General features: G+C 37.9%; 2 protein-coding genes across 5 annotated transcripts in view; one reads left to right on the top strand and one right to left on the bottom strand.

The window, feature by feature from the left end:
• Positions 1 to 28: 28 nt before the first annotated feature.
• On the bottom strand, positions 29 to 6,619 carry LOC146695606 (sterile alpha motif domain-containing protein 3-like). The gene is made up of 6 exons (XM_085478547.1): positions 6,526 to 6,619; positions 4,757 to 4,775; positions 4,265 to 4,349; positions 4,010 to 4,174; positions 3,513 to 3,719; positions 29 to 3,280 (listed from the first exon to the last, which is right to left on the bottom strand). Exons 1-6 carry the CDS (start codon positions 6,617 to 6,619, stop codon positions 2,978 to 2,980), a joined length of 873 nt encoding a protein of 290 aa, XP_085334673.1. The 3' UTR covers positions 29 to 2,977.
• A 4,784-nt stretch (positions 6,620 to 11,403) lies between these two features.
• The window catches only part of mlip (muscular LMNA-interacting protein), a 74,802-nt gene continuing 68,931 nt past the window's right edge, over positions 11,404 to 17,274 (top strand). For all 4 annotated transcript variants that reach the window (XM_085477902.1, XM_085477901.1, XM_085477903.1 and 1 more), the window contains exon 1: positions 11,404 to 11,600. In XM_085477902.1, coding sequence (XP_085334028.1) covers positions 11,571 to 11,600 — 30 coding nt within the window. In that variant the 5' untranslated portion in view covers positions 11,404 to 11,570. The remainder of the gene's footprint in view (positions 11,601 to 17,274) is intronic.

Consider the following 17,274-nt stretch of genomic DNA (forward strand, 5'->3'; position numbering starts at 1 on the left):
GTTGTACCATCTGAAGTACAATCATGTACTTTCCTAAGACATAAATGTACCTTCAAACTATAGTACAGAAATGTTCCCTTGAAAAGGGTACAATAGGGTACCTATGAGGGTACCCCCCCAGCGACAACCTATTTCGTACCTAAAGAGACAAAAATGTACCCCCAATAGTCCAAAATATTTGGTTATTTAACTATTTATTTTCGATAATAGAATCACATCAAAGCATTTAAACAACCACAGGAATACATCCTTGATTACATTCATACATTGCCATAGGACATGTTAAGAAAAATACATTCATTTAAAAAAAAAGTAAACAATCACATAAAGACATTAAACACCTGAACACAATGTTTTGACGGATCACAGAGATGTCATGTATTTAAAAGACTGTCCACACAAATGTTTTGCTCTACTTCATCAAGCCAGAATATATATATGTCATATATATAGACAAAGTGGAAAATGTTCTTGCAATCACGTCACACAGAATACCTCAAGGACACAAACAGTCTATCATCAACTAAATAGGTGTCTAGAGCTTGAAAATCTAATTCATTTCCTGGATTGAACAGGATCCAGTCATTGTCAACTGCCACTTGGTAAGCATGGAAATGACATTCATAAGTGCGAGGAAGTAACAGTTTCCCACACAATACCCAACAAGTATCAACATTCAAAATATACTTGATTTTAAAGAATATAGGTATGGCTTCAGTGTGTACATGGCCAACTACAAAAACATCCTCAAGTTCATATTTGACACTGCTGACAGATATAGCAGACACACGCTGAAGCACTTTATCCTGAAAATGCACATCTGTAAAACTTTTGTTCATTTCCAGAGCATTCTGTAAGTCACCTGGCAGAGATGAAAATGGCACACTGACACTTGTGCTGAGTGAATGTTCAAAGTCAACAAGCAACCTACCTGAAGAAAACTCCCAGCACTGTTTCATTTGATGACGATTGCTAAGAGTTGCAGTGATGTTTACAAAGTTTTTGCATTTACTCGCTATATTTTTGAAATATTGATGCTTGCTTTCATATCTCATACACCATAAAGGGCGAAGAGGACCATACATCAAAATCAGCCTTGGGTAGTGAATAAGGTAGTGACACTTGGGTGTTAAAACATTTCCAAAGACTTTTGTAGTCATTTCAAGAAATTCTTGAATAAGCAGGTTTAAATGAGCAAGCTCATCTTTTCTCACATTTGTAGCCATTACACGATCTACGATTTCTGAACATAATAAGAACACATGCCAATATGGAGTGCCAGGTGGAACATGGGGAGCCATTAAAAAAGGCAAGAGCCTGAAAAGGCACCATTTTTGACTGGCTGATCCAACTATGTTAGAATTTCGAAGCATCTTTTCCGTCAGTGGCACTGGTCTGTTCGGCTTGTCATTCCTCCCAAACTTCACATTTTTCAGCTCATCATTGATTTCATATATGGTGATGTGCTTTTCCCTGTGAGCTTTACAAATAACCAAGTTCATTACCAAAGGAATAACCCCCTCCAGCAAGTCGTGCATTACATCTGGGGGAAGAGACTGGGTCACATCAAAATAAGGCAGTGCATCAAATGTACAGTTACCATACACACCGTACAAAGCAGCACTCTCTGGGTTGTTTTCCACACAGTTTATGTGGTACTCATGTACTTTGGTTGTTCTAATAACAAAATGGTCCTCACAAAAGTGCTGTTGTATCTCCGAGTGCGAGGCCATACAAAATCGGCATATTCTGCCTGTATTGAAAGACATTGAGAAACGCCCAATCATATGAGCAGAAAGGTTGTCGCATGAAATGGTAGCAAGAGCAGCATGAACTGTGTGCTCTACTTCATCGACACAGATAGTGAAACCCTCTGTGGACAGCATCTTCAAGTCAGTTATCAAGGGCTGAAGTATAGTTTCAAGCCCACACTCTTTTAAATGTGAATGGCGAACCAGTAAGGCTAAATGAATGTGACTCAACTTTGAGCGATGTTTTCCACTTATGTTTCCTATAGTATAATAAAATGCACAGATTTTGTATTTATTTCGTTTTGCACCAAGTGGGTTCACAATTTCAAATTCATCTTCATAAAAATGAAGTCTTAGAGCTTGAGGATGGTCTTTGAAAAATGAGTGGTCTTTAAAATACATGCCATCTTTGTAATCAGTCAAAACATCATCATCTTGATTTCTGTGGTTATCCAGAACAATTTGTTCCCACACATCCTCCACCTGACAGTATTTGTTTAATACCTGTAGGATTGGAACATACGAATAACTACCAATTTTCACACCAGAATGGTCTCTTACTGTGTAACTGATAGGTTCTGTCATGTTCATTTTTGATTTGCAGTGTTCTTTTATCATAAATGGTGAACGAATTGAATCACATGCTTTCTGGAAAAAATCTGAAGTAGACAAAACCTGCTCAAGTTCTGGACAATCACTGAGGCGGAAACCATGTTTATCCAAATGATAACGAATAAACGAGTCGTAGTTTTCTTTAAAAAAAACACAAAAGAAAACTAAGATCATCAACGATGTCTTGCTGAACAGAGTGTGGAAGGTTATTTTTTTCAGTACATTTGAGAATAAAGCTAAATAAATGATCTCCTAAATTATCAAGCAAACTGTCCATACTAGGTGGTGTGGGCTGCTGAACTGTGTGCGTCTCGTCTGAACTGTGTGCGTCTCGTCTGAACTGTGTGTGTGTGGGTCTTCAACCTCTTTGTGTGCATGGTTTTCAAATCCATCTTCAACTACCTCAAGGCTATTCAAAACAGAGGGTTTGTGTTTGCGATACACATGGCGTCGAAAAGAGTGATACTTGGAAAAAGCTGCCTGGCAGTCATTTATTCCACAAGTGATGCTGAAATGAGGCTCATGTGCGTGTACTAACCCAACATGTATAATCAACTTCCTCAGAGTAAATGCCCTTTTTGAACATTTTGAACATTTGTGGAGTGGGGGCATATTTAATAGAGTTGGTTAAGTACCCTGGCGACACTTACTGGCAGGGGTTTGTCTCCCTGGTCTCCTATGTTGACAATGCAGTTCTGAAGAAAGACAAGTGTTTTCTTGAAGTATGCAGGGTAGGTCATGTTGAACATGAAGAAGGTGGAGAATGCTGAGATGTAGGCCTCATCCAGCGAGACCTTCTTCAGTGGCAAATCCTTGGTCATTTGAAGAACATTTTGAAGAACAGCAGTGAAGTTTTCGCTAAAGCGGCGACAGATGTTGTCTTGGCAGGGATGCATTAAATCAACCTCATAACACAACTGGAAATGAAAAGAGCAGAATAGACAAAAGAATGACATTTTACATTGAGGATTTAAATTTTTGACATGTTTAAAGACACAGACTGGAGATAAATGTAAAGTGCTTTAACCCGTGAACAAAAATTCTAAAGATAATGAACAGATCGATTAATCAGTTAGTACAGAAAATAATAATCAGATTTAGAGACAAAAAATCATTAGCTGTTTCCCCAATCATCTTAACAATTCTTACCCCTGCAGATGTCCCCAGGAATGGATATCTCTTTAATAGGTCCACAGTACACATTCCTTCAGCTACCTCTCGACGTCTCCATGCAAAGGTTTTTGTCATGCGGTCTTTCACCAGTGCTGTGTCAGGATGTAGCTTCTTGTGCTGATCATTTAGCACCTTGATATGAGCATCAACGGAGGCTGCATCTTCCCCCACAAAGCACGAATCCTTTGTCAAAACAGATATCAGTATTATCATAAGTAAAATCTGATAAGTTAATGTTACTCGAAATGCGGTAATTTGTACACCAAATGCTTTGAAAAAAATGCAAAAATGTTGAATAGGAATTGCAAGTTGAGCTGACTTTTGTTAAATCAACTGTGAAGTTCCTTTTTCTATGTTAATGTTATCTGTTAACATGTTTCTTTCAATTAATGTTTACTTTTAGCTTTACAGTGAACATAATAAGACTACATATGTTACCTTAGCTCTTAAAGGCTGAGGGTGTGAGGACTTACGAGAGAGGGCTTCAGTCTCTTCAGACAGGAGCTGCTGGATTCCTCTGTGGTCCGATGTTTCTGCGTGCGTCCAAACTTTTCTTTAACCCGGTTCACTTCTTCGTTGCTGATTAGGGGAGCCCGTTCTGCTTTGAACTTTCTCTTGAGTTGGCTGTGCCAGGTGTCCTAGTTGTTTCAAATGTATATAAGTAGTTAATTATGCTTACTTTATATTAATATAATCTATAAAAGAAACAAAAAAGGAGAGGTACTCACATAACCATTTCCGTGTACATCTCTTAAAGGATACTTCACAATCAGGGCTTTGATTACCTGGATGTAGTCTGAGTGGGTTGGGTACCTGTTTCAAACATAAGAAAGACAACCCACAGTGCACTGATTACTCTTATCCTTTCCTGGGGGCTTTTCTGTTCTTCAATTCTTCTAATCATATTGTTATTACCGTAAATAGTATGTTGTAGACCAATGTCAAATCAATGTAGCTAAAGTTGATTTTAATTTTTTTAAAATGGGCGTGGACAAACAGCCACATCTCTCCCAAACTTAATAACATAATAATAACAATAAGCTATCATTGTGAATCTGTCTATATTCCCCAAAATGAAGTTACAATTAATTCTCTTGATTAATTGTTAATATAAATTAACTGGTAATATAAAAATGTAAGTAAGTGTACTCCCTGCACAGAGCTTACAGCTCTCATATTCGAAAATCCCACTAAGTAGGTGGAATGGTACAAATGTGTACCTTCCATTGTTTAAAATCCCTTTGAGCGGGAAACAAGTTAGATGGGATAAATTTTGCTTAGAAAACGATTTTGTTAATAGTAGAGCTGGGCGATAGAACGATAACGATATCTATCGCGATATAACTTTTACTCGATAGAGAAATTAAGCTATCGCGATAGACCTCGCCGCTCTTGTCCTCTTAAAAAAAAAAAAAAAAAAAAAAAAAAAAAAAGGTCGGCCGATCCAAATTAAGTAGCGCAGAGCCGAACCAATCACAGCCGCAGCTTCACGTCGCCTGACTTGTTACGTACAGCACAAGTGCCAAGCCGCACGTGTGTTTGTTTGGGAAGCAGCCAGCGGGTAATGGAGGAAATGAGTGTGTCGACTAGAAAAATCAACCGAGCGTGACCGAAGAGAAAACAGATGATGGTTCCAATGCCGGAGAGATTGTCGAACGGAAGAGCCATAGAAGTTCCGTAGTTTGAAGGTATTTCGGCTATTTCAAGTCTGACAAAAAACAGAGTAGCGTGCACTGTAAATTGTGCCGAAAGCAAGTCTGGAAATACAATAAACTGGTGCATGCGTCACACTGTGCGCCACGTTATTGTTTCGGTGAAATGAATTTCTACAATACTGTTACTGTTAATTCTACTCTCTGCAGTGTTTAAATGCTTACATATACACACACAGTTACTGTCCGTCCACACATACGACTCGGTTCTGCTTCTATGCCCCAGCTTTGTTTACTTTTTCCCACCGAGGCTTCTAGACTTCTGATTGGCCAATATTTCTGCACGGTTAGGAATTTAGCGCCACCTGCTGCTTTGGCATGTTCATAGCAGCGTTTTCCTTCATTTCTGCCTTTATGTGTGAACGGGATTATTTTTTAAAACGAAAACGGAAAATCTCCGTTTTCAAAAATACCCGTGTACGTGTGGACGTAGCCTCAGTCTCTGACTGGAAGCGCTAATTCGTCATTCGGCTTTTGTCAGACTAAAGTAACTGTTAAAACTGTTTGAAAAGCTAAGCTATACAACAAGGAGAGATTGAGAATTTCCTTTTAGTTCTCAGTTTATTTGATATTGACAAAAGTTAGTCAGTTTTGTCTGTTGTTCTGTAAAACAAACTAAGAATTATTTTTAGAATTAATACTTTGTTTCTAAGTGGAATTGACAATTTAGTCTGTTTCGTTTGTTCTATTTTGAAACTTAAACGCTTTAGCGGCTGCCTTTCTTTTGTAGTTTGCAATATTTGCCTTTATTTATCTGAAAAAGTCTCATTTTCCTTAAGTACATCTACCCTGTTGAACTTATTATGGGAAATAAATATTTAAATAAAAACAAGCTGCTGATTATTTCACATTTTACTTGTGAGCAACGGCACATTTAAATCTTACAAATATAGTTATTTGGCTTATATCGTGATAGATATCGTTATCGCCTGAAATGAAAAAAACATATCGTGATATGAAAAAATCTCATATCGCCCAGCTCTAGTTAATAGCTATATTTACATACTAGCATGTTTTGAGAAATTATTGATTTTTTTACATTTTTGTACACGGTTCGACACTATTTATTGATAAAACACTCGAATACGGCGGGCAGACAGACGTTGAACATTCCACCAACAGTCTAAATAGTCCACATTTGTACCTTTCTTTGTTTAAAACTTAGCTAACTGCTAGCTTTCGCCCATGTTAAATCTAGCTCTTCGGACTTTTGCTAACTCTACTGTAAAATTACACGTTGTAATTTTTATAAAAACACAAAATCACACCCGACTTACCTCTAAATCTTTGCGCCTCGTCGTCTGACACATCAATGCCTTCTTCCATCAACCTTTTAAGGAGCTCCTCCGTGGATAACCCCCTGAGAGTCATTTTCTGTGTCAACGCTAGTCAGCGCGGAGGCGGAGCACTCATCACTGCTGCCTTTTCGGCCTTTGGGATTAATGCGCGTTGCGAACTTGACACATGAAAATACAACATTGTGGTATTAATGCGCAGTTGTTTAGAAACCGTTATGCTGTCTTGGCGAACTATATTTGTAACTTACAAAATGTAGTCACCGTAACATAAAAATCTGCTTGACATTTTAACTTCCAAAGAACCTCGGTTTAACTTGATGTTGCAAATTCCATAAAAACCTCACAATTAATGAACAATTCTAGGATGTAGTTAAAGCAAAAAAGTAAAGTCCAAACATAACAGTAAAATGATTTCACGTTTTTGAAAGATTTAAAACATTAAAAAATTATAACTGGAACTTAATAAAATGGAAATGGACCAGTTTTTTTTAACATCATTTGGTTGTGCCTGCATGTCATTGTGTGTGTATTTTTTTTAAATATAATTTAACATAACTTACACAAAGGTAGGTTACAGATATTCTTTGCATCATAGGATAATTTACGTACAGAGGAGAGGACCAACAGATTTGATTATAACATGTAGCTTTTATGAGCACACTCACATCTCATATGAATTTTACAATTAACCAGACCCATCCAGATTTTCCCATGCTGACCCATTACCACATTCTGCCACTGCAGTACAGGTCAAAATGGTACAGATTTGTACTTTATTTCAAATTGAACCTTTAAAGGGGCATTTCTGGACTTTTAAAGACCAGTATTGTACTTTTAAGGGAACATTTTAAAAAAATGTACCTATAGGTACAAAAATGTTCTTCTCTCGTACCTCTATTTCTGAGAGTGTATTACCTAACTGCAGACTTGTTGCCTTGCAGGCTATGTCTAAAGACACATCTTTGCAGTTAACATAGTCATATTAGTTATATTAGTTCTTATTAGTTGAATTAGCTGGCAAGCTTTTTCCGATATATTTTGCCAACAATTATCATTTTGACAGCAAAAATAACATTTCTGGATAAAAATGACATACTAATTGCCCATTTTAACCCAAGTCTTGAGGTTTAACTTTGTCAAACTATGTTCATCACTTAACCATAAGGCAAAACAAAATAATCTGAAATGCATTAGTTTTAAAAATGCATAAACATTTTTGAATATTAAACTTCCAAAATATGTCCATACATTTTGAGAAACACAATCAAACTATGGCGTTATTTTTCTGCCACTATTCTGAGCGCATGTAAAAAAATTTTTGCAGGTGCAAGTGTTGCATTTTGAGAAGAAATTTATTTTGAGCGAAGAAAAGCTAAATTTGAGTGAACGAAATTAATTGCTGCAGGCAAAAAATGTTTTTCAGTGCTTGCTATTGTCCATACACACACACACAATAGCAGCCCCTATCGCTCAGTTTTTGCATTGGCGCTTGCTCGCAATGTGTTGCTTGCGCTCTCAATACTTCTGCCCGTGAGCGTTCAACTCTTTCTGTACACCGTTATATTTGTGCCACAAAACCAATCATTCACAGACTTACGGAAGAGGATTAGGGCCACTGGAAAAAAAATCAGAGAAAAAAGTCAGAATTCTGACTTTTTTCTCAGAATTCTGAAGAAAAATAATTTTGATGAAAAAGTCAGAATTCTGAGAAAAAAAGTCAGAATTCTGACTTTAATCTCAGAATTCTGACTTTTTTCTCAGAATTCAGGAAAAGAAGAAAAAAAAAGACTTGCCCACTTTTTTCCCCCAGTGGCCCTAAGTACAGACTTGGATGCAACTAATTTGATTGACTGTTTTGGTCTCCAATCAGCTCGAAATGACGAAATGCAATATCCCAGAATGCATTTCGTTCACAACTCAAATGAGGTAAAATAAATTTCGTCTCAAAAAGCAACACTTGCACCTGCAATTTCTTTTTTTACGTGCGCTCAGAATAGTGGCAGAAAAATAACGCCATATTAAACAAAATTTACAAGACATTTCGCTTGAGTCCAGACAACATTTACTATTCTTGAGCTCATTCATTCATGTGTAACATGAACCAGTGGGAAGGGAGACGCCTCCACAGGCAAGAAAATCTTATTCATGCATTTTTTTCCACAACCTCGACTGAGAAAGAGCCCAAATTTGTGAAAGCTTCAAAGACGTCAAAACGCTAAAACACAGTTTTCTTGTCTGCTATCCAGTTCCATCCGCACGCATTCATAATGTTACAGAGTAATGAACAACTGAACACGCATGTCTCAGCTGGGTCCATCATTAGCACACGTGGAAGCTTTTTGCAGGGAAGACCTTTTTGCTTGTGTTTCAACTATTGTGCCGTCATAATCAGCGTCCCTTAGTGGCTTCAAGAGAAGAAGAATCCAGTGCTGTTTGTTTGGATTAGCCATGATTTTTTAAATTTCCTTTACTATTTATCTCCTCCACATAGTGCAAACGACTGCAACCACTAACACAAGCTTGAAGATGTTCACTGTCGTCAAGAACAATAACTGTGTCTGAAGCAAAACTGCAGCCGTGCGTTCGTGTCCGTTTGAGGGAGAATATGTAGTTGTGGAGACTCCATCTGTAGCAGGAACTACTGAAAAAAAGCAGTTTTGAGTATTTTGCAGGCAGATCAGAGTCTTGAAAGGCGCAGGTGTATGGTTGACACCAAATAAGGAGATAGCATTCAGGGGTACACGAGGTTTGACATCTGAGAGCTGAGTTAATGTAATCATGTAATGCAGTAATGACTATGATGACAGCATTATGTCAAGATAATTGCTAATTCAAATGCTGATTTGCTGTAAGTGGATTAGACACACATCTCTGCTGATGTTCACTTATGCCACCCAAATCGATGTGTCACTACACTCGTAAGAAAATCTCCTCAAAGATGAAAGCTAAGAGTCATGCTTCCTGCCTACATGTGACTCTCCCCCACACCCTCTTATGATGGATGCCAGATGTCAGGTGAAACGATAAAAGAAAATGCCAATATTTCTGAGAGTATACAACAGTTTGAGTAAAATAGAAAGGAAGAGGAAGCAGGGTTGGAGTACGCTTTATCTTAATGTGTTTTTCTCTGCCGTAGACAGGCAGGAAGAGGGAGACAGCAGGGTGGAAATGGACAAGAACAGCTGTGACAGGAATGAAGAATGTAGTGTACGTAAAGGATTAGCATCCACTTCAGAGGTCTGTTTTCACTCACTGATAAGGGAGCCGGGAGGTCGATGTTGCAACAGGGTAATGAATTCTGTTTCTGCTTGATATCTCATTATTGCAAATGTTACATTGGTCTGCTGGCTTACAGGACTCTAGGTTATCTGGACACTGTAAATGATCATCTGATATTATATAGAATTTTTATTTAAAAGTATATAATTGTTGTTCATTCCAAAAAATGACAGTAATTTTATAATGCTGTCCTCGGTGCACCAAACTGCTGCATTCTTGGTGGTTACACGTGAAAATAGGACAAAGGCGCTATTATTCAGTGTTCTCTGCTAATACAAAAGCTTTGCCAAACAACAACAAAACGTTCAGAAACGCCTTCCTTTGAATCTTTTTTTTTTCTAAGACACATATTTTTCACAGAATAATCCATTTCACATTCATCTCTTTTTGTTGTAATCTGGCCTCTGTCAGACAATATACTTTTGTATATTCAAAGGAGCTTGCAAAGAAAAGCGTCAGTTCTGAACTGAAGAAGCTTCTCGGATGAGAAGTGAAAAGTCCAGACGCCTTTCATTGCAAGCTCCTTTGACTACGATGACCTGGATGACTGAGAACCTTCACAGACATACTTTTTTATATGTGTAACAGATGATGTCTGCTTCACCCATCAGCCCTCCAACCATCCACTTCAACTCCACACGCACACACACCCACAAAACTGACTTGTCCTTATAAGATAATCTTTATTAGTCCCATTTGTGGGAAATTTGCATGCATGGGAAACACAGAAACATGCCAAGGAAAATCCACAGAGGATCACACACGATGAAAGACTATAAGGGACTTTAAGGGTTCAAGAAACTGATGAGTGATGGGAGAGAGGAGGGGGAGGACTACAGGTGAGCACATTTAACAACAGACGATAAGAAGAAACACCAACACAGGAAAGGAAACAAACCTTTCAAAAGCCAGACATGAATACTAACACTTATCAAGGAATCGGAGAGGGGCCAAGGCATAAATATGGAAATGAGACAGAGGGTTGCACAGTGAAATACTAGGAAACAAACACTTATACAAATTACAATAGACACAAGCTAAAACAAAAGATAATGTAAAACCTATTTAATTCAGTTCTATTGATTTTGGTACTTTATATTCTAAGGTAAATGCCTTGCAATCATACAACAATCAGAAGCAAACACTTGAGCCATCCTCAGCTACCAGTTGGGTGTGAAGCTCTAAAACAATAAAAGTAAGAAAAATACTGAAAGAAAGCTCCCACTCAGGACAGTTTCTTTTGTGTGTCTGACTGTGAAGCAGTAATTTTAGTAACAGTAATGCGATTACTGAATTTTTTGAAAAGTAATGCTTTCTAAAACCGTGTTACGGACAAAGTAGTATTATTACAGTGAAACTGTAAAGATTTGTGGGTGACAACCGGATCAACTCAACTGAGTTGTGAGAAATGTGAGGAAAAAGAGAGAGTTTATTTTAAAAGAAAGTCAAAAGCAAAATGAAACAGTTGTGGCTATTTTTCTCCCGTGTGTGTGCTGCTCCTGTTGTGTTGTTACCACTGCCCAGCAGGCAGATTGCTGTCTGCAAGCTATTTGTGGCTATTATGTGTCTATAAAAGGAAATCTGCAGGGTGATACACACACCAACAGTAATACACTTTGAACTTCATGAGAGGAGCTGAAAAGTGGGCATCCTGCTTTCCATATCTACTTTGATTTCCATGTGAAGTCATTTATTAAGTCTGGACTCAAGAGAAACTTCTGGATGGGGAGACATTTGAGACCGAAATGGACAGTTTAAATCTGAGTACGGGAGAGGTAAGATGGTTTGGAAATATATATACTTTTTTCTCTTGAAGACATTTAAACTTCTTCTTGGGTAATTGCTATAAAGCTGAAGTGATGCGACTGACCCGCCTTTGCCTTCTTTTGACTTTTGTACTTCCAGTGGAGCTAGTTTAAAATGACGTTTTTAGAAGAATATTTCCCTCAAGGCTATTTTCCTGCTAGAAAAAGGAAACCAGGAATTTAATTTGAATGCATTAACACTATTCTGTCTAAACAACACTCTCTCTGTGCTCTCTACCAGCCATCACCACCCTCCAGGCTTACACACATAAACACTTAGACGCAGTTTATTTTCAGTGGTCCGGTGACTAACGGTTGCCACATTTTCACTCAGAGTAATTTCTCAGTGATTTAATGCTAACTTTTACTACAACAGAACTATAACTTACAAGAATAGAACTTATAGTAATGCTAATATATAGCTGGAACTTTATATATGACTTTTATTAGCTACAGTATCACTAAACTTTCATTTTTCTCTACATGCCTTTTTATCCATGTACATGTTGCCCTAAAATTTTCAGGCGTTAACTGAAATGCCTTTACATGCTTTGCTGTTGTTATTGTATGAGATATGTAATGATAATATTTGTTTATAATCTTGAGCAACAGCCTAGTGAGCTCTGAAGCAGCTGGCTGTGAGCTATATTTGCACAGACTACGCTGGAGGGGTTGTGTGTTTGCTGTAATTAAACTCTTTGCTTAGTGGCACACCCAACTCCTTATGCATGTGCTGTGGCGCAGCATGTACTGCTTTGATATGGATTTTAGCATCTGTGGAACACAGCAGTCTGGGCTTTACAGCTGTAATTATGGAAATTAACTGAGCACTGTGAATAACAAGGACTGATAACAATATGTGAGAAGTTAACTCTAAATTTTTAGATATTAAAGAAAAAAATGCAAAAAGTGCACAATATTGAGGATATTAAAACTGTGATAATGTTGAAGAAGCATAACATCCTTGGCATTCATTCATAATGCTGAGATTGCTCAAAACAGAGTTTTCATTTTGCAGGAGGTCACTTTATGGGAGTCCCTGAAGGCTCCCACACAGGGTGGTCTCCTTCAGGAGATGATTTAATGCAGCTTTTATAAGGTCTTTGGGACGGGTTTGACAGACCACAAGACATAACTGAGTGATGGCACTTGCACACAGTGAGGACACACGCAGCACACTAAGCCAGTGGTGGCTGGAAATGTGATCCATGAGGACATCATGACCTCAGCAACACTCAAACATTCACGAGGGCTTCGCCAGGCAAGTAGGAAATGCCTGTTTTAACCTTTCACCATGTAAACTTACTCTGCTATGACTACAGAGGACTCACAAACAAGGGGGTTTCATAATAACACAAGTACATAAACAAGTTAATGTGATGACTCAGGATTATTTTAGCCTGAGAATTTATCCAGGTTGTTTATAAAAAGCTGATTAGTGGCACGTTGGATATAACTGAACCTCCTCACGGCCACAGAAGTCTAAGATGTCACAAAACTCAAAACAAAATTATTGTTGTTGTTTTAATGGTAAATTGCACTTAAAATTGGACTAGGTACTGACAGTGTTAAACTTAACCTTAATATTGTTTCTGGTAAATATGAAAAAAAATCATCAAATGCCACTATTGATAACTATTTTTACACACACACACACACACACGCAAATTGAGAACCTTGTTTTATTGCAGTTTAAATAAATATTTCCCTCTCTCTGCTCTTACTGCATACAATTCATCATTTGCTAGTTCCACAGCTTCTGTATTCACTAAACATGCAGCCTAAATATGATCAGAAGCATTTTCTCCAAGACACTCCCCCAAATAAAATGTTATGTAATCATTTATTCAGTTTCCTTATTAATTATTTATGCATAACACCCACCAAAACAGAGGGCATCGCACCAGGAAGTGTTGTTCCAGCAAAGTTATACTATTATATATGCATATATAATTTTTACCTAATATATAGTGCTGATAAATGGTCAAAGAGTTTTTAAAATTTTAACAACAGCTTATCAAGCTTAAACGTGCTGCTGTTGTTCAGCTGCTGGTTTTCTCTTTCTGGTGCGAAGTGGGCAATAAACAAACAAGAGAGACGGACTCACGACAGAAAAGCCGATCAGCTGATCATTAATCAGTTTCGTGATTGAAGTAGCAGCAGGAGAGGGAGGGAGAGAGAAGAAGCACTCGCACCATATATGGTTCGATCCCAGGCTGCCTCCTGGTTGCATGCCAAATATCCTTGGGCAAGATACTAACCCCATGTTTGCCTACTGGTGGTGGTCAGAGGGCCCGGTGGCGCCTGTGTCCGGCAGCCTCGCCTCTGTCAGTGCGCCCCAGGGCAGCTGTGGCTACAATGTAGCTTGCCATCACCAGTGTGTGAATGTGTGTGTGGATGGGTGAATGACTGAATGTAGTGTAAAGCGCTTTGGGGTCCTATGGACTAGAAAAGCGCTATACAAATGCAGGCCATTTACCATTTACCATGGTTGTTAAGCTTAACGCTGGAATGCTTTACAAACATTCAGAGATGAACTTACACACCTTGCAAGTTTTGTGAGGTACTTTTTTGATATTTAATGGTTCGGATTACATTTTTTATTTCTTTCTGATATCCGATCCAGTAATTTAGGTCAGTATTGGACCGATACCGATACATAATATCGGATCAGTCCATCCCTAGTATATATCATATGTTTCTAATGGACTCTAGTTGGTTCGTGTAAACTGGGAGTCTTCCTCACACACTAAGGTCAACTATTCTGTGCTGGGACCAGTTCTGTTTACATTATGCATGCTTATGTTAGGTAGTATTATTAAAAGAATAGCATACATTTTCATTGCTATGTAGATGATAGATAATACCCAGATTTATGTATAAAGACAGCTGACATACACCAGTTATTTAAACTGCAGGACTGTCTTAAAGACATGAAGGCCTCTCATTTCCTGCTTTTATAATTCAGCCCTAATTTTTTTTTAGAAACATAGTGTCTAACCTAATACTCCATTAACACTGTGAGGAATCTTCGAGTCACTTCTGACCAGGATATGTCATTCAATGTGCATATTTACTACAAATACGAAGAACTGCTTTCTTACTGTGCAATATCTCTAAAATTAGAAACATCCTGTCTCAAAGTGATGCTGAAAAACTAGTACTACTACTATTACTAGATACTGGTTACTATTACTTATAGGCTGGACTACTCTCATTCCTTATTTTCAGGTTGTCTTAGTTGATCCAGAATATGGTGAGAGAACTGACAGGGACTAGATTGACAAAGCATATATATCCCGTACTGGCTTCTCTTCATTGGATCCCTTTTAAATTCAGAATAGAATTTGAAATCCTCCTTCTCATATATAAAGTCTTGTATAATCAGGACGTTGTCTTAAAGACCTCATAGTACCATATCACCTAATTGAGTGCTTTGCTCTCAAACTGGTGGTTAACTTGTGGTTCATACGGTAGAATAAAATAGAATGAGAGGCAGCGCCTTCAACTTTCAGGACCATCTTCAGTGTAACCAGCTCCCAATATGGATTTGCACATCCTCCTCTAAGATCAGGCTTAAAAATTTCCTTTTTTTAAATAAAACTTGATAAAGTGCTGGATCAGGTAACCCTGAACCACTTAGTTCTGCTGCAACAGGCCTAAAGTGCTGGAGGCTTCCTATGACACACTAAACACTTCTCCTTCACCCACCTCTTTTCACACTCCACAGTATTTGTTTATACAGCACTTTGCATGTAATCATTAGTTATTATTAACCTCCTCCACAGGGTCAAAGTCTAATAAGATATTTTTGAAGAAAGAAAGAAAAAACCTGTAGCTGAAGTCTTTATTTCCTGTAAGGAATTCAAACATCACACCTACTTACATTCCACTGTTTGCAATACACATCTACGTGACATACAATATAAATGAAATGATATCCTGAATAAGGGAATGCAGTTTTACATTTAACATGAATAAGAAATCTTGTTTTGTAACTATCTGAGTAAATATTCTATCCAAGCTCCTTTATAAAGTAGTTTGGCTCATTCTCCGAACACTGAAGAGCAAAGGTTTTGTGATCCATTTTTAGCACTGCCTCAAATATCTGCTACAATAACCTCCACTGATTAGGCAAGACGCTTCAGCGGCCTCGCTCTTCAGCTTGCTGTTTGCAGCTGACCCCACCACACTGAGCAGAGAAGCGCGATTACTGAGCAGCAGAAACACTTTTGATGACTGTGTATGAGCTTTGATTGCTGCAGACAAAAACACTTTCACAAACACAGAATAAGAAACGCCATTAAACTCTCATTCTGGAGGGAACTGGAAGTTAGCACTTCCTCATATATATGCACAACACTTGGAGTGCCTCAACACACCAGGGTAATGTGTAGAATGACTTTGTGCAGTTTGATCTCAGCTTTGTAAGTGGAAATAAACATCCTTTTCTGCCAAATTTGAATTTGTACACCTCTCAACTGCACGAGTGGCCTCAGTGAGAGTCAGCTGATTATCACTGCTAGCTAATGTGATACGTACTGAGCTGTAGAGGCTCCAGAATAGTTGAGTCTTTGATGTAAAGACAAGCAGCACAGCACAGCATTGCAAGACAATCATCTACACCTCAAAATCTTTTTAAATGACAAATTAACAGAGACAAAACAAAAGTATTTTAATAATGGGCTTCTCTGGCTTTTTTTAAACATATTTTGGTAGTGCCATGTTAATCATTTTGCCTCTCTATATCATTTATGCTAAGCTTAGCACAAGAGTGATATGTCATTTAACTCTTGACAGAAAAGTCTATTTACTCTCGTATCTCTTTACAAAGCAGTAAAAATGAACGTTGGACGGCTCCACAGCTTTATTACTGTTTTAATATCCTGCTAAACTTTAAGCTTAACCTTCAAAAGAAGTGTCTGTGTCCTCCAGCGTGGATTCCAGGAGGACTTTTGCAGAATCTGTGACATTTCCATGACCAGCTGGTCCACCAAAGAACTTGCACTTAACAGCATTTCTAGCTGATACACTGTGGTATTTGTTTTGATGATAATCCTGTTTAGTGCATTCCCCTTCAGTGTTTTTCTCTCTGATGACACTGACATTTTGACAAGCACCTTCTTGTTTCTTGTTGTTGTCATGGCTCTGTTGTTGTTCAAGTTTTAGTTCTCTTGATAGATGCAGCTGCTGTTGTGAAATGGTAAATATCATCAGGATAACAGTGATGAGCTGATCACTTATATAGCAGGAACAATAAAAACAATGCCACTTGATTCTGTTTGGCTTCTTTCTTTCTTTCTTAGTTTTGCATTCATTTCTTTTTTCTATTATCTCCGTATCTCATCAGAGCTGTGGTGAGTGAACACAGAGCCAGACCTTATGAGTTACTAAATTATTTAACCGGCTTCTTTCGATGTAGTTTCTTTAAAAAAAATACATAAAATACGAGTGAAACAGCCCAGTGCGCGCATGTCAGTGTGGCCAATTGAATTTTAAGGCTTATTACCATTCTAACTACAGAGTTATATAAAGACTTATCTAGACTGTAAAAAGAAGCAAAGAAAAAAAACCTTTAAAAGAATAAATACAATCGTAAAAGGTAACATTTATAATCTATTATATTTGGTGAAATTCAACGTGT

The sequence above is a fragment of the Copadichromis virginalis genome, linkage group LG13 (assembly GCF_057382275.1).
Source record: "Copadichromis virginalis isolate Kocher_CV1m ecotype Utaka linkage group LG13, C_Virginalis_male_GT1.1, whole genome shotgun sequence".
Classification (NCBI taxonomy): domain Eukaryota; kingdom Metazoa; phylum Chordata; class Actinopteri; order Cichliformes; family Cichlidae; genus Copadichromis; species Copadichromis virginalis.

Bases quoted from the DNA above. Each gene is read 5' to 3' on its own strand.
- LOC146695606 (XM_085478547.1), bottom strand. From the start codon at position 6,619: ATGACTCTCAGGGGGTTATCCACGGAGGAGCTCCTTAAAAGGTTGATG. The intron at 4,175-4,264 runs GTGAGTACCTCT...TGAAACAACTAG, and splicing joins ATGTACACGGAAATGGTTAT to GACACCTGGCACAGCCAACT. The intron at 3,720-4,009 runs GTAAGTCCTCAC...GTTTTGACAAAG, and splicing joins AGAGACTGAAGCCCTCTCTC to GATTCGTGCTTTGTGGGGGA.